We start from the raw sequence: 18,478 nt of genomic DNA on the forward strand, positions 1-18,478 counted from the left end.
AGTGAGTGCATTGGTCTATTTAGAAGCCGCACTTGCTGACTTAGGAATACAGAGAGCAGCAGTCGCTGTAGAACAAAATACAAAGCAAAAAAAAAAATCAGAGGAAGCACAGCAAAGTCCTCTTGGTGCATGGAAAAGAAAAGAAATGTTTGCTGAGAAGGAGCTGAGAGTCCTTTCGGCTGAGGTCACTCAGAGTTGTTTGGAAAAGCCACAGCCAACATCAGTTATGCTAATATCCTTAGGAAATTGTATGTATTGGCCTGCCCTTTTTAACATGACATCCAGAAATGTGTCTAGCACTCCGGAAAAGATGGACTGGGCTCTCCCTCCAGATATTCCAACTGTGGTCTGAAAGGAACCAGCGGCTAAGTAGTGCAGAGAATACAGCACTTTCACATGTACAGCGATTAGCGGTCCCTAGATTAATGCTGGGGTCTAGTTCATCCCTCAGTCGAGCTATTAGATCTAGGATGACCTGCGGAGTGAGATGATAATGCTTTAGCATCGCATCCTCCGGCATCCCAAATAAAGTGACCCTGGGATTGAATATTCAGGGTCTTCTTCTTGCCCTCCTCCTCCGAACGTGTTCCTGCCTCTCCTCAACAAGAGCCTAGTGTCACCGCATCAGGAAGTGAACCACAGCAGCAATCCTGAAGCCAGTGATAGGTCTCTGCTGGTGTGTGCTTTTATACAGCACTTAGTTGCTCGCTTCTACAATGGTTTGCACCTTGTAAGAAGAGGTGTTTTTGGAGGGTCAGCAATTGCCTAAGTGCAAGGCAAAATCCTTACATCCCATTATAATGTTTGCGCCCGCTTAGTGTCCAGATCTCGCCAAAATCCATGCACTTTTCTTCATTTGAATGCATTTCAATATCGTTTTAATGAATTAATGATGGCAAAGTGCAAATTTAATAGAAGGTGCAGAACGCCAGGTGAACACCATTCTTTACATACACGGCATTTATAGCGACCGGTAAAATCAGATTTACAGCTGCTAAACACGATTCACGACAGCATTATGGGGTTCCCCCACCTCATATCACTTTGCACATATCCTTACATCACCCCAAAAATGTGATATCACAACTTTACTTTCAGAAAAACAAAACTTTTTAGTATGACATTGTGGAAAGAGGCTTTAAGCTAACTGGGGATAGATTTAGATATGCTTGTATTGTAAAGATGTTCATCTGAGAATTTTATTATGTTGCGCACCATACATTTTTGACCAATAATTGGCTTTGGTCCATGCTTTATATTAATTATTATTAAATTATTAAAACTAGGTACTGTGTTCTTTTGGAGCTTTTGGGAATTTAGTTCTTTTTTTTTTTTTGTTAATCAAATTAAAACGTGATATCAAATGTTTTTCAAAAAAATACAGTTACTTTTTGTGTCCAGTTCATTTCCACAAAGCTAGGTTGCTTATTTTAAAAGTATTCAGTTTCTTTGGGTTGATTGTGCTATATGCTGCCTGCTATTGTGATATTGCCTTAACCCCCTTTATAAAGAAAGAACATTGCAGGTTAATGTTATACAATGAAAAACATACCTCTTCAGTGTTACTGAACGTACTAAAGGGTTCACAACAAAACATTACTTATTATTTCTGCCTGTTGTGTTGTATATAGCACTGTGGCAGAGCAAAGCTCTGCCCTTTTTAAATTGGCAGGGATGGGGTTAATTTCCCCTACCTGCCTGGATTTATTATGTTCAGGTGGCTGGGGTTGATTAGGTTAATTAATGATCAATCAGCGCCCAGCCACCTGATGTAAAAGGAGGCCTCTGCTTCTCATTTGAGAGGAGGGAGCTGAGGAAGCAGGTTGGTGTTTGTGGGTGGGTGTGATTTATTTATTTATTTTTTTAATTTTGCTAAAACCAGAGAAGGCATTGCCCTGCCTGGAAACCTTTATTTTTGTGAGTTTTGTTTTTGCTTTATTTGTGTTTAAATTGCTTTGTTTTGGCCCTTGTGCCCTTTCATTTTTGTGTTTACAATAAAATTGTTATTTTTTTTAATTTCAGACTGTCTCTGGGCCTCTATCCACTTGCCAGCCTGCCACAAGCACTATAATATATTTTTCAACATAATCACAGTTGCTCTGATATTTGTTTTCTTTTTATTCACTTTTTTTGTTTGACAATGGATTCAAATCTCCCTGCCTGTATAAACGTTACTGCATCTGTATGGGTTATCCAAACTAATCAGCAACATCCATGCTTCAGTGTTTTGATTGGCTTATCTCTCCCTCGTGGTTTTGTTAACAGGTTTAAGACTGTATGACAACTTCACATTTGTTTTGCTGCTGTTTTTCACATATGCTTATCATAATTCTGACACTGGGCAAGCATCAAGTATTCATGTGAACATCACTACATCACCAGCTTGAATCCAATTAAAGTTCCATATGACAAAAACCAGCACAGTAAGATAGGGAATGCAAGTATCTAAAATATAGGCTTTTAAGTAGGCTACCTCAATGTCAATGCAGTATTATGAGTTGCTCATAGGCAGTTAGATCGACTCACTGGGTAAATGCTATATGACTTAATGAGTAGCTAGAGACTAGAGTCCAAGGTATTGCTAGTCCAGGGTTAGTATCCCAGCAAACTAAATAATAGTTTTGCTTTATTACATTTTTTTCTTGTAATTTGACCCAAATCAATAATAGAAATGAGGGACCTAGTACAGTGCTAATTGTGATGCTACTTAAGGATTCTTTTCTGTTTTTCAAATATTGCGCTGTTGTGGATTTTAAAACCATACATCTTTTAATAGCTGCATTTTTGAAAAAGAGATTTTTATACTTCTGCATTTTTTCAAAGTAATTTATAGAAAGCGTTTGAAATTGGTGTTATCAGGAGATACCACCCCTAAGTGGCTTCTCGTGGAAATTCATAAACATATTCACCCCCCTGGAGCGAGCAAAAGTGGCGAGAAACAGGTAAGCCAATCAAAGTATTGAACTTGCTTGCTGCTACAGAAATGGGGAGCTTGTTTCTACACACTGTTTGCAGATGCAGTTACATTTAGACAGGTGGAGGAGTGGGGGTGGGGGGCTCGTAACCACTGTCACAAAAATATATTATCGGGGTACGCTCAACACAGCCGGTAGCAACGATGAGTAATGGATTTTCTTATGCATTGATGTGAAGCATATCGTTGGTTTGGAAGGAATACTGCTTCAACAGCAGCAACTACCACAAGCTGGAACAAATACAACAAATAATAAATAGAAATACGATGGAGCAGAGAAATTGAATTTAGCTTGGCCTGGAGCTCTTACCTGGAATGTGTATATAATGTTCTGAGACATTTGTCATTGTGAGCAATTCCAGTTTTTGCCCTACTCTTAATGAAATAGTAAACTCACCCCTTTGCATTACGTTCCAGCTTTATGCATCGATCTTTACAATTGCTTCTTTGTCTTATTACTAAAATCAATTCCCTTCTGTGATTGCCCAGAAGAGCACAGCAACCTTTTAAAAGCTTGCCTCTTTTTTCCCCCCATGTGCCTACAAAGAGGTATCTTAGCAGTGCGGCCAAATAGCTGGTGAGCGGGCAAACAACCTGTCAAAGCAGAAGCCTGTATAGCACCAGTGTGACAGGCTGTTCCAAGTATTTTAATTGATAAATGCAGTTAGTTCAGTATGATGTGAGAACTAAAGTGGAAGCACACATTAAATATCAGAATATTTAACAAGGAGAGCTGTGCTGATTAAAATGCATCTCACCTCAAAGTGAAGCGTTGATTAGCCCTAAGTTGAGAGTAAGCCCAAGGCTTTATCCATCAAACCTCTGGCTTATGAGCTTTAGAAGTGTTCCAGAAAAAAAAAAAAAAAAGTTACATTCAGCCTCTTTGTTTCTGGGCAGGTGCTCATGATTTGAATATGCAGGAAGCTATTTAAGTTTCGGAAGAATGGAACCGTTGATGATTTGATAATGGAAACCAGGAGTAGGTTGTCCAATAATTTGAAGTACAACTTTATAACCCATAATAATATACAAGGCTAACTACACTAGCAGCCCAATGGTTCTGAACAACATGCTTTTTCATTTGAAACATTTTAATAATTGCTCTCCGGCTAGAAATCAATGAGACCAAGTATTTCTGTTCTAGGCTGATTCCATAGATTACACTTGGCCATTCCTTTGGTGAGCTGTGCCAGGATCTCTATGTAAACAATTTTATTACATGTGATTCCAAATATACATAAATGATCAGATGCTAACATATTTTCCAGAATACCATCCAAAGCTGTGCTCCCTTTTATGCAAAACCTTTATTTAATATTTATTTCAGAAGCTCACATAATGCACTTAGAATCTGGTGATCTTAGCTTTAGCATTAAGATCAGATTTTTTATGTTAGTTAATGATTTCCTAATTAAGGTTTGCATGTTAATTAAAATGGTGGCTAGTGTTAATTACTTATATTAATGGATTCTCGTGTAACACCTGCCTAAAGCGATTGGCTCAGTTTTCAAAATATCTTCATCAAGGCTGTTTCAGATTTTTTTATTTTTTTTAATCTGAAATCTTCTGGTCTTTGAGGAACAACATTTTGTGGCAGATTGTTGTCTCTGTTAACATATTTCAAATCACGTTTGCTCACAAAATTAAGCATGTCATAGATTTAAGAAAAATCTTCAAACACACTTCCTCATCTAAATATTAGTCAATACTGTTTTGTCCATTGGATATAACCCTGTCTGTAGATACACATAGCCTGATTGATGTTGTCAGTCTAACAACACAAACAAATAACATTTATTAACAGGAAGTAATAGCTGGGATGTCTCATCTTCTCTATTAGGCAACATGCCTGGAAAATATAAAGAAAAGAGTAACTAGAAATTAATTGTTTTTTGTTTTGTATTATTAACTAAGTAGCTATGCCCAATATCATGTTAAGCTCTATTACCACAAATAATAAAGATATCTCTCAACAACTTTTGACTTCCCTTTTAATGTTATTTTATTTTGCTCCTTTTATTTTAACTACGGTGTAAACAACGCAATATTTATCATAATCTTTGCATCAAAATGCAATCTACACCATTAAAACAATGTTTTTTTATATAATAAAAACACAAATAATGGTTGTAAGTTATCTATCCTGTATATGTTGCTACCTTTGAATCTTGGTGTAAAAACAAAGTACCCTATAGGCTTTTTTTGCAAAGCCAACCAACCATTTTTTGGTTGTTGAAATTGAAGCAAGACTTTTGAAGGGAGTTCAAATTATTTTTGTGGATATAGTATATGATTGGTTCACAGATTACATAAAGGTGATAAAAGGACCATAAACTGTTCCTTTTCTTCACTTAGTAACCGGGAAGCTGGAGCTTTTACCAGACTTCTCTATTTTAAACTGTTTTATATACACACTGTGCTCTCAACTCTTGTACACACCTCTTTAGAGATCTTGGAAGCAAAGATCAGCTATTAAATGTCACCTTTCAGCAGTAAAATTAAATAAGAAGCAGCAATTTGGATTCTAGCAATTGCTAATTTCACGCCCTGATAGATGTTGCAGGAGCTAAACCTTTAAAACTCCTTCAGATATTTTTAAAGGCACATGAGCTTGAATTCTGCTAGAACTTGTGTTAGAAGAAGTGTGTTAGAGTTTTGTTCTAACATGAAGATCAAATTAAGATACAGATTAACCTATATTGTTGTTATATTGCCTGGGTGATCGCAGCTGATATTTTACAAGTTATTTTTCCTCACAGTTTATTTTTTTGTCCTCACAGCTGGAAGTTTTGTAACCAGCAAGAGTTGAGTGTGAGTGCTCTGTCGTGTTTCCTTGCTGTAAAAAACATTTCACATGCCCTCATATTTAAAAAAAAAAAAAAAAACACCAGAACAATGTATAGACTTAAATAAATACTGTAAACCAAGCTTTTTTTTTTTTTTTACTTCTTCTTTTTCTTCCGGAGCTTAAGATTTCCCCAGAGATTACAGAGTAATTATTCATATTTATCACTTTGCGTTAATCCTTTTAAAATCAACTCTAGTTAAAAAAAAATTTAAAAAATCTAAATTTTACTCTGTGGCGTAACATTTCCAGACACTTTGCTTCCTGACCCGCTGTCATCTATTAGTACGCGTCTGAGACCAGTGGAGTCCAATAAGTGTGATGAGAATACATTCTGTTTCCAGATACTGTTCACAGAGCCAGGGGTTATCTTTCACAGTGATGAAAAGGGGGAGCTAGACTTTGATACACCTTATACTGGTTAAACCTCTGCTAATCCTGAAGCCGGCATGACCAGGCAAATGCTGGAAACAACCTGAATGTTTTTCGGACCAACTGTTCGATGTTGGTGGTGCTGCTGGGCAGTGGAGAAACATGAAAAGAGGTTTGAAATTAAAAAGGGGAGATTTGATATGCAGTAATAAATATATTTAAAAGGAAAAGGTACGGCTTTATATTGTCGGTTCAATTAAACCATATCCTGGTGACTTCTGTATTCAAAGATAACTACATAAATAAATAAAACCTTTCATCCTCTCAATTTTTTTTTTTATTTGTATTCATTTTATTTCTAAGAGAGATGTTTATAGCTTCTACTACTGGTAGTGTTCACCACAGGCACAGTTCTTCTGTTGTAAATTGATATAACTCCCCAGCTGTTTCAGATAAGGATCATTTCCTGTTTGTATGGTATCCATGAAATTCTTCATTTATATAAAGAATACATAACTCAGTACAACAAAGGCATTATACAAGTGCCTTTCCATTTTACAAAGATATCACGTAAATAAGCCCCTTTTTGTTTTATTCCAAACATCTGTGTAGTAAAGGCCCTATGGTTGTTTATGTCTAGTGTAGTTGCTTGAATTTCAGCTGCTGACATTTTTTGTTTTACTAATTTAGAAAATTATACATATAAAAATAATCATATTATGATTTTGTTCTTCCCTTAGAAACAAGAATTAGTTTGCAATAACATAGCCTTGAATGTACATTGATGTGCTTTTGGAATGATCTGTGGAAATATTGGCGATTGGCTGGCACACATTATTCCTAGGTATGAACTAACATTATAAAGTTGTAATATTTTAATTCTGAATGTTAGGAATTCCACACCTAGCAGTGCAGAGTCCAATTTTAAACCTGGTACAGAATCTCCCTCACAACATTTAGATAAGTCCCATTTGTTTACACTTAGTAAAAATACTGTACACAAAGACGAATTTCACCCTCACATTGAATGATGCACTCATCCTGCTCACAGCAGAGTGGGGACGACCACAAACTGAAGAGCATATAAATGAACAACAAATGTTCATTTTTGCCTCTCCATGGCCATACCTACTATATAACGATTATTAAGCAAATATCTCAATGCACTCATTGTTAACGCATTGCAACACGCACGCGCACACACACACACACACACACACACACACACACACATAGCTAAGCTGTCCTGAGGCATCTATCTGCTTAGTTAATTTATAAACTGGCCAGTCTCTATAGATTTTGCCAGAGACCAAGACTATACCTTATGTGCTATCATAGGTAAACAATGTGTTCCTTTATGTCTAATAGAATTTAATAGGGTTTGCAGCATCATTTTAAGCATATTAATTGTGTCACAATGTGTTGTATTGTTTTTGTAATATGTGTTAGCCATCTCTTTGCATTAGTGTAGGCACTATTGAGATGTATCTGTATTGAGTTATTATCTTAATGTTTGGTGCACAGCTGTATTCTTTGATTTTTGTCTGACAGTAAAGGCGAAAGCCACACAGACTTAAAAAGAGAATATAATTAAAGATAATTTATATATATTTTTTTGCCTCACATTTATTTGAAAAGCTTTAATCGATTTAGTTTTTTGTTTTGTTTTGTTTTTGCACAACAGGCTTTTTACTGCTCACGCTGGAATTACATTTTATTTAATTTTTCTTTACGGTGCTTTGGTTTTTTGGGTCCAATACAAAATTGTAAAATTATGTAGTAATTGTTGATAGCGTGAAGATTTTCATGAAGGATGAGTAGATCTGTGAGTTTAACCTTCGTTGGAAAATTGCACATTCTCCCTGTCTAATCTTGCAACACGGTTTTATTGGCATGATGTAAAGCAAAAAAAAAAAGCAAGACTGTTTAGAGATGTGCTTATAAATTATTGATGCTTACATTTTGTTATCCTCTGAGTTTATATAAAAAGCTTATAGCAATCAAAACTTTCCGTGTCTGAATGCTGTGAAGAGTAGGAAAAGTAGGTGATGATGGCTGCTCTCTCACATCCACACATGATTGACAGTAAAACCAACACAGATACCTCTGGAGACATCTAGTTCAAGAACTTTCCAGAGGCTAGTAAATTGGTACTGGCAGCACACAAAAAGTAAAATGACTTGATTCAGCAGATTTCACTTCTGAATCCCTGCACCCTAGAGACAGAAGTAAGAATTCATCAAATGATCAAAATTTGTATTGATTTCATTCTGCATTAACAGTTTAAAGGCAAGATTTTTGACAGTGTGGGTATAGGTTTGAATGATTCTGTTTGAAATAATACAGAATGAGGCACTAGGCAGTACTGGTTGCATATATCTGTAAGCAGGGAATGAAATAGGAAGGGACCCAAAGGAAAGTAATTTAAAAAGAAAAGTACATTTAAAATGTTTAGGATTATTATCACTAGGTGAGTTATACCAACTCCTAATGCATATGCTATAAAGCATTTTTATACCAACATATATAAATAGATTGCATATTGCAAAAAATGTCTATCTGATGTCAGTCCGGGATTCATTTTTTAACATTAAAAATAAAAAGGCATATTCTAATGCCCAACTCAGCTGTCTCAGAGTCAGTCTTTCTTAATCAATAGTAATAATAGTGACTTCTGTTTTCCGGATGATACATGGTCACCGACCTCTATAGAAAGACTGGATCACTGATAGCAGCAATTAAGTGAAGCCACACCAACGCCATTTTATACTCCCAGAAGTAGATGTGTTGAGAACGAATTGAAAACATCTAGAAACACTATGACGATCAGTGATCACACGTTTGGAATGCCGTTATTCTTCTGCTCTATTTACATCATAGACTCGCAACATCAGTTCTGGCAGTATATAATGGCTGTCTCTCTGTGGCTTAATGACACAGAATTATAAAACGTGCCTCCTATCAGAGATTCAGTGTTTCTATAGAGATCAGAGTACACCACTCACAACTGTATTCTGTGATTCTCTTAGTTATAAAAGAACAGGTATCTCTTTTGTGAGAGTAATTTTACAAAGCTGCCTCCGTCACAGTATTTAAGCCTGACTTCATATTTGCACGTGACCATGGCATTGACCTTGGCCTAATATGGCTGCCATTAAGTTTTTGCTTTAGAGAGACAGTACACTTTGAGTCATTATTCATATGTTTTGTACATAGTGTAATGAAGCCCTGGCTGAGGCTGGTTTGCTCCCTTAAAAACAGTTGACCCAGACACAAGAACCACAGAGGTTCACCCTTTCAGGTCTCTGCACAGACCTTCACACAGACAGTCTCTACGCCAGGGGTGTCCAACCCCGGTCCTGGAGAGTCCCTATCCAGCAGGTTTTCTAGGTGTCTTTACATCATCAGTGGCTAAAGATGTGGAACACCTGTTAATCTTGACTAATTAAGCTAATAATTGGTTCAATTAAGTAACAGAGATTGGTTGAAACGAAAACCAGCAGCTACAGTAGCTCACCAGGATCAGGGTTGGAGACACCTGCTCTACGCAGTCCCTGATCGTGCTTTGCAGACCTTTTTAAATACCCGTCTGCTAATTACAGGCAGGTGTACTTAATTAAACCCGTGCCAGATGATCTGGCTCAATAAAACAATTCAACAATTACCTTGTGGCTGTTCAAGGCAGCCACAAAATACAAATCTTCCCAGCTGTGGCATGCCTTTGCCCTGTCACAACACTTAAACCAGTGAACAGTGCTCATATTGCCTGTTCTTTACAGTTTATTATCAGGCAGGAATAGTATTAGTTGTTCTGCAAGTCATTAATGAGCAGACAGAGTGATGGAATATTTTGATTGTTGAAAAGGCACGGGATTGTTGGTTTAAAGTTGTTCTAGAGCTCAAGGTGATTATGGTAAATTGCTTTTGTCTGTGGTGTGCACATGATTGTGTGTGTAAGCAGTGCAGGTGGAATTTGGTATTTAGGAGCCTAACACTTCAGTGGCACAGTTGGAATGAATAAAATAAAAATAAAAAAGATGAAAGAGCATTCCTCAGATCTTGTACCGGTTTGTATTAAAATACATGTATTGGTTGCATTATTAAACATCTGAATTATCTGTTTTCAAATATATAGTTGTATACAGTTTGTGTGTTTCAAATATAGTGTATATATAAAGGACACACTGTGAAGGTTCATAAAGTACTGTAGTTATTCCTTGACTGAAGATAACCAAATAGCAGCAAATAATCCACAAGCCCCCAGAGAGGTTGAGTGGTTTGTTTAGGGCTATCCTCATGAGTGAAATAACCACAGCACTCTATGAGCATGTGTGATGTTCCCTGTACAGTATATATACAATATGTTTGAAACACTGTCTCATCTCACCTTCATGTTTGCAAAGATAATAGTATTTAAGTCACTATGCTAAAACTCCATGATAAGGTTAAGATTTCATTTTATTTTATTTCATGCTTCTGAATGCAAATTTTAAGAAATTGTATAGCATTTTTTATACTGCTGTGCAAACATATAGAGGGTGAGTTATATGATAATAAAACAAACAATGAATTGGCAAATTCATTTGGAATTGTAGATTATATTATGGATGGATTTCAGTGTTATTATAAACATCAAAGTTTGTGCACCACCAGGTTTCCTGTAGAATCATGAAACTCACTATAACAGCGGCTTAGTTTGATATAGCTTTATATGATCTGGCATATTAAAAGCCGTAAAAACACATTTAAAATATATTGATACAGAACTCCTTTTAGTTCATTACATAAATATTTAACACAGCTGGCATTACAACTGACCTCAGAATATTGACCAAGGCCACTCTTGACTGTGGTCCATGTGTTGCATTTGATATTAATATTGTATTGAATATTTACAGTTTGTGTTTCTCTATCTGTAAAAATATGTAAGAAAATGCTTTTATAGATAATTTCCCAAATTTAAAAACTAAGCCACTGCCAAGGTATTTTTGAATTTTGATTAATTTAAGACTACTCTATGCAGTACAGTACAATCATTTACTGCACCGTATACTATAAGAAGTGTTTCATGTATTTAATGCAGGGTGAGGCACAGCTGTGTGACCTGGAAGCCAGGAGGGATGTTGTGGAGCAGATGTCCCTCAAGCTCTACAGTGAGCAGTACTCCAACAGCACCAAGAGGAAAAAAGAGTTTGCTGAAATGTCAAAAGTCAACAGAACAGGAAGTAACAGGTACAGGCAGCAGCTCTACTGTTTTTTTTTCCCCCAAGAGATGCAACTTGTGGCCCAAATTGTTTCCTTTGTATAACAGATGGTGTCTCAATGGATCTGACATGTGAGAGGAAAGCTAGAGTGTAGATATATATTTTTAGGAAGGTGAGACCTTCCATGTGTGTTTATTTCCCTGAGCTTCTATAAAACCTTCTAAATAAATATGCATGAAACATCGTACAGATATAATGTAATTGCCCATGGTTCAGCTTCAACATACAATCAAGTTGAAATAGTGAGGCCTTTGACATCCACTGCTTTTTTTTTTGCATAAACTGTATTTCTACTGAAACAAGCAAATGATTACTCTAGTAACACAGTCAATCACATGCAACAGAAATATTATAGCTACAGTTGTATGTTCAATGTGAAATGTAAATAATTTATTTCTGCAAAGCATTGCTTTATCTCAATTTGGATGGAGGTTTTGTTTAAGTCCAACTCTGTAGTGCCTACTCATGTCATTATGTTTTATATACATTCCGTGAAGATTGTTATTGACAGGCATGTTGTTTAAAGGATATAGCATATTGCTAAATGTATTTTTCTTGTATGTCAAGAATAATTTTTTTTAGCAATGAAGAAAACAATTACCTACATTTAAATTGCAGTAGATCAAAAATGGGGTCGAGCTTGATGTGGCTTTGCAACTGCTATATTCTCTGCTTTTGAGAGAATTGAAATTAAGAATGACATGTACACTCCAAATGAGAGTGGATCTCATCTCTGTTTGCTGTGATCTTTATATCTTTTACATAGCCACTCTGGATTTGCATTCTTTCTTATTGGATGATGTCTTAGCTGTCTAGTTTTATTTTCACAACTGACGGCAATGTTGTTGCAATGTTGTAGTGGCTTTTTAGGGAATGCTTTGTGGCAGCAGTTTTTCTTTGGGGTTCAATATGTAATTATGGGCGTTCCTGCATAAAGTCGCAAAAAAGGGGGTGGAGATAATGCATCTCAAATATTATAATGAGATGTACTAAAGCTGCCAGCAATTGCAACACTTAGGCAGTTGCATCAATTTGTTAAGAACTTTTGAAAGCACGTTTTAAACAGTCGCAATTGTTGTTCATTTCTCAGTCTGCTTTTTCTCGTGCATTGCCAGGTGTGCTCAATGCATTTTTGAGGCGAACACCCAAATATCTATTTTTCCCTAAATGCAGGGTGTACTTACAAGCCTTGAAAACAAATTTCTGTGACATTTCTGGTTACCCCAACGTGTTGACAGCAATAGACTGCACACATGTGCCACTAACCCTTCCAGCTCATTCTGAGCATCTGTATAGGAATAGAAAACACACCTGTCCTATTAATCTGCAGGTGGTTTGTAATTGTGCACAATTTACCAGTGCACCACTGACTAACTTAAATAGAAACTGACAGTATACATTTGGCTTATAGGCTACACATGATAACACAAATTAGTAGTATAATGCAAAATGTGTTGCTAGTCCCTTGAAATTCGTATTAATGAGAACTGACTGTCCTGTAAGTATCATAACTTGTCAATGCACCATGATTTATTTTGTGTTAATTGGCTACTAAGTACATCAAGTTAATAATAATAATAATAATAATAATAATAATAATAATAATAATAATAATAATAATGCTAAAATCATTTAGTTTAAATTTAAAATAATCTTTTATTCGCATTGTACACCAATGTGTACAGTGCAGTAGCATGATTTATTTTCATACCTGTAGCCCACAGGCTAAAGTAAAAAGAAAGTGTGTGAGGTATTCATTAGATTTTACTACTCTACTGTATACTGTATAGGCTTACTGTACAGATTTATATTTGTACATAATGTAATGTGTAGCCTACCCAAAACACAAGAGTGTTATTGCAACGCAATGATTTATACATTTAAACTATATTAAGCTCTATAAATGTATATGTGTGTGTGATTTTATTTTTTTAAACCTGGCACCTCCTTATGCGAGGGGCTACTGTATGATTATGAGAAGCTTTTTGATAGAAACTCATTTTTTATTTGGTGGTGAAGGTGGGGGCTCCACTATAGAATCTGATGGGATTAAACTGCCTTTCATTATTTATTTGAAAAAATGTCACACGACTCTCGCAATGCTAGAGATCTTGTTAAGAGGATGCAACAAATATTTACATTAGTATATTGCGGCTCTCATTATTAACATATTTTCCCTTAGTACATATATGACAAAATGTGTACTTTGTGGTGCAACTTGCCCATCGTAGTACATTTACCCCTGAGTCCTGACTCACTCACTTGGCTTTGAGTCAAGCATCACTAATCCTTTTAAGCCTCTCATTGTAATGATTAATTTTGTTGAAAACCATAATGATCCTTCTTTGAATTTTAACAATGGCTACCTATTCGAGGATTCATGGTTTTGACTTCTTGGCCCTACCTTTGCATTTAACTTGTCTTTGGGGAAGAGCTGTCTAATGCTATATCTGGCCTAGCTTTCACTGCCTTGCCATGTTCACTCAAGCCTGTCTTAAATGGTGGACTGAGCAGATGTATCTCTCAACCTTGAAGCTGATAAATGTATGAGAGCTGCCTTTCAAGTGAGGGAAAACAAGACAGAAGCAGGCAAATACTACTTAAAACAAAAACAAAAAAGGAAATACCTGCATTGAAAATGTGGATTAACACCATAAAATAAAAAGGCGATTATGGAAATGTCTCATTTTGATGTGTTGTGAGAGGTTTCAACCTTTTAGTCTCAGTTAGACATATTCTGATTTTGAAAATGGTGGGTATGGTACAGCATATTTGGATGTTGTAGCCACAGTTAGAATAATCCCCTTGATCTGGGCTGTGACCTGTGCTGATTCAGCTTTATAACTGTTGACTTTCAAAATAATAACATTCCTTCTTTCTGTTTCTCAAAAGATTAGTAAGTGTTTTGGCATTTTCTGGCTTTGAGCATCATTTTTATCCCTGTTATACAGTGGGTAACTGAACTTACATGTTTTTTTCTTTCTCCAACTTGGTTGAGACTGATAACATAGCAACCCAAAAACCCAGCTACAAGCTACTGATGTACTGGTCCAAAAGTAGTGGGTTGTGTTTTCTTTTCCATTAATAATATGGGATGAAGGGGCTCCCAAGTGATGCATCCAGTAACGGCGCTCCGCGTGGAGTGCAGGATGCGCCCTATAGCCTGGTGATCACAGGTTTGAATCAAGGCTATGTCATTGCCGACGGTGACCTGTGGGTCCCAGGAGGCGGTGCACAATTGTTGCCCGGGTAGGGAGGGATTAGGTCGCCAGGGCAATCCTCGGTTCACCGCACACCAGCGACCCCTGTGGCTGACAGGGTGCCTGCGGGTCTGCTGTAGAGCCATTCAGATCTGTGTTGTCCTCCGGCACTATGGGTCTGGTGGCTTCACTGTGGATCTGCAGTGGGAAAAATGACTGCTTGGTAGGAACATGTTTCGGAGGACGCGTGTTTAAGCATGTTTCCCAAGTTGCACGGGGGTTGCAGCGGTAAATCAGGATCAATAATGACACAATTGGCGATTGCAAATTGGGGAGAAAACTGGGGTAAAAAATCATTGGAAACCACTAAATTTAAAAAAAAAAAAAAACAGGAAATAAATAATAACATGGGATGATAGGGAATATCATTAAACACTAGATTCATGACTGTTTTTAGCTCCATTATAAAAAATAGCCTTGAATGTCTCGGGCAGGATTCTTCATCAACAGTTTACATCAAGTATTATGAGTTAACAATTTTGTTTTGATAAAAAAAAGAGTTGATGTGTTCATACTTGCTCTAATGTAATCTTAAGATCAATGCCTTCTCCAAATAGACTTATGCAATATGTACAAGTGGCTCTTCATTTAAATCACAGCTATCCAATACAGTCCAAATAATATCCTTTAACAAGACCAATTATAAAAAGTCAACTTGCTTAAGAAACAGTATTGGTGAAGTTGACCTCTTTTATGTGCCACACTGATTTAAACAGATTGATGAGCTGATTAGGTGGTTGTGTGTTGTACGTACTGTCACGTCACATTTTTCCATATGTCTGGAGAACCGCACATCCAATTGTCATGAAACATGGTATAACATTATTAAGCATAATGAGTTTGTCAAGCTGCCAGTGCTACACCAACTATTGCTAATATCTAATAGGGAAATTAAGCTGGAAACATTTTCAGAACTAAGACAACCTTCACTTGAGACTTTTTGGTTTCTGGATGGTAAAGACCTAACGCTTTGAGCTAGTGGCTTCATACAAAAAATGTAAGCTGCCACTGCCTGTCATGTGCTTCTCAGAAACCATTTACGGTAGTAACCATTCATGAGAAGGGAACTATACCTGATGAAACAAGTTGGCTTGGTTCAATGGTCAAGCGTCCACAGTGGTTCTATGGAGTCTTCTGAGTTTCTATTGCACTGCAATGTATTTTGCGTGCAACTCAACAGCACACATGGTGGGTACCTGCAACACAACAGTCACAACACATTTATAGCTATAAAGAGTAAAGTTAAGCATTTCATATATTTAATTTACAAATACAATCATGTTGCCCATTTATATTTGCTCTTAAAAAGCCAGTATGAGACTTTAAACCAATATTTGCATTCCATTTGCATTTATTTTTTCAATATTAACAATACAGAATATGGACCATTAAACCAGTGGGGGAAAAATGATCTTACAGCATTTCAATATTCTTGCAGTATAATCCTGTTAACACCCTTCTCAAGCACCGTTACCTACTGGATCTCTTTTTTTTTCCTGAGCAGTCTTCTGGATTTTGAATCGGAGTACCAGGAGCTGTGGGATTGGCTGATTGACATTGAATCCATAGTGATGGACAGCCATGACCTGATGATGTCAGAAGAGCAGCAGCAGCATCTCTGCAAGGTTAGCTGAGCAGTGTTACTGCTTTTACCTAGCTATGGAAAATCAGATTAGCCTGACAAGTCTTTCTTCCTCAGAGGACATCTCCACATTCATTGCATGTATCATGGTGTCTATTAGAATTCCCATCCCACTCTCCCCAGCCTCATTTCCATTGCATGAGTGTCGGCAGCCTGCGCCAACATCATAATTGCCAGAAAGTCCCCTTTATCACATTTCATTAGGTGTAATTTCATAAAAAGAACAAAGATTTCTCTCCCAATGAATAGAAGCAAAGAGGAATGGCAATATTAAATAGACTGCAACCAAATGAATAGTAAATGGAAGTAGGGTTTAACAGCATGTGTTTTGATTTGAGGTTTCAGACAGATCTGTCTGTCCTTCAGATGTTCTCGGAGAGAGAGAGAGAGAGAGAGAGAGAGAGAGAGAGAGAGAGAGAGAGAGAGAGAGAGAGAGAGAGAGAGAGAGAGAGATTTTTCTTGATTCTGGTTTACTGCAACCTTGATACAAGCCTTGTCTCAATGAATTTGTGTTAGTTATAGATAAAAAAAAAAAAAAAAACAGGCTGTATTGCATTAAGTCAATATGTTTGTTCATGATTAAAATAAGATGATTTTGGACCAAGATATTGATTTCATTCCCTGCTCGTCTAATAAATATGTGCTATGCTGCTTGTTTGTTATCAATTTTGCTGTATACTTTTATCAGGCTAACGTCAGATTGATTGAAATAAAAAAAAATTGGGAGCCTTTTCACAGCCAGGATGTTATCTTCTGACTCTGGGGATTTTATTATGGGTGAGGGGGGCTTTTTGGGCAGAGTTGCCTGCTGCAGTAAATCAACCTCATTTAGGCTATTTTTATTGTACTGATTCTGACACTCGTCATCCTTGAATTGCTTTGAGCATATGGCATATTTCAAAGAGCAGATTGTGAATCATAAAGAAATAAAATTAATAACCACCTTCAGAACTGGAAATAACATAATGACAAGAAACAACTACCCCCTAGCATTTTGTTCTGAAATGTTCATTTCTAAAACACAAAGGTTGCATTCAAGGTCAAAACTAATCTTCTCTCACATCTAGGATATTGACCTTATCATTAGTCATTTTTTAAGTGATAAAGTTGGAAATAGTGACATGCTTAGAAGAAATATGGTTGCAGCTTTTTTTTTTTTTTTTTTTTTTAAGCCATCAGTAAAAATGACTGCGAGCATTAGTATTAGAGACCTCATTGTTCAGGTTTTCAGTTTTATAATTATTTCTAATATCTGTTTATGCCAACTTGATAAATTCATGCAATACCAAGCAAAATTAAAATAGTTATAATACAAAAGTGTATACCATGTGACAAATATTTTTATAATGTTAATTACTGCATTTGTTTTTGAGTTTTAAGCTGAAGCAACTAAACCAACACAATCATATTATTGTAGGCACCTGTTTCTATAGAGTATAATAATTTATACTGAATATGCTTAATTTCAGATTGAATCAAGTTTTTTTTTTTCAATTATTACTGTTCCAAAAAGTCTTACCATCATTTTAACCCATTAAGGAACAGACATTGTTAGACAAAGTTAAACACACTGTAGGGCCAAAAGAAAATCAGGTGTGTTAATGTGTTTTTTAATAATGAATTAGAATACTTTTTCCATTGAGTAAATGGGGTTCCAGTCCGGCATATGACTTGTTAGCCTAGGTGGATTGTAAACTAAAACTTGAGCTGGAGGGGTACTGTGTAAAATTGCGTTTTGGGGGCTTTTGATTGAACTAATTCCGAACATTAGTCATCCCTGCGGAAAGTGGTAACCTGGTTTATAAAGCAGCTTGGAAATGTCCTGCGTCCCAGTTGACTGCTAACATTACAGTGCCACATGGTTGAAAGAGTACAAGCAATGGTTCACATCTAATTTCATTCCAATCAGGAGACTTTCTATAAGCTCAATAACACACCGGAATGCATGAGTGGTACTGATACATCCCACCTCTTGTGTGTGCTTACACATGCCTGTAGTACCTATGTTGCATGTAGTCTTCCTCGAGTGCCAGGGCCACAGTAAATACTACAGTTATCTATATAGTATTTTTAATTACAGATAAAATCATAAGGGATATTACAAGTTGTACCGTAGGGGGG

General features: G+C 36.5%; 1 protein-coding gene across 2 annotated transcripts in view; it reads left to right on the forward strand.

Moving 5' to 3' along the window:
- Nucleotides 1–18,478, forward strand: part of LOC121330021 (A-kinase anchor protein 6-like) — a 108,720-nt gene that overhangs the window by 52,574 nt on the left and 37,668 nt on the right. For both annotated transcript variants that reach the window (XM_041276227.1, XM_041276228.1), the window contains exons 8-9: nucleotides 11,275–11,423; nucleotides 16,220–16,340. In XM_041276227.1, coding sequence (XP_041132161.1) covers nucleotides 11,275–11,423; nucleotides 16,220–16,340 — 270 coding nt within the window. The remainder of the gene's footprint in view (nucleotides 1–11,274; nucleotides 11,424–16,219; nucleotides 16,341–18,478) is intronic.

Source organism: Polyodon spathula, chromosome 17 (genome assembly GCF_017654505.1).
Source record: "Polyodon spathula isolate WHYD16114869_AA chromosome 17, ASM1765450v1, whole genome shotgun sequence".
NCBI classification, from domain to species: Eukaryota; Metazoa; Chordata; class Actinopteri; order Acipenseriformes; family Polyodontidae; genus Polyodon; species Polyodon spathula.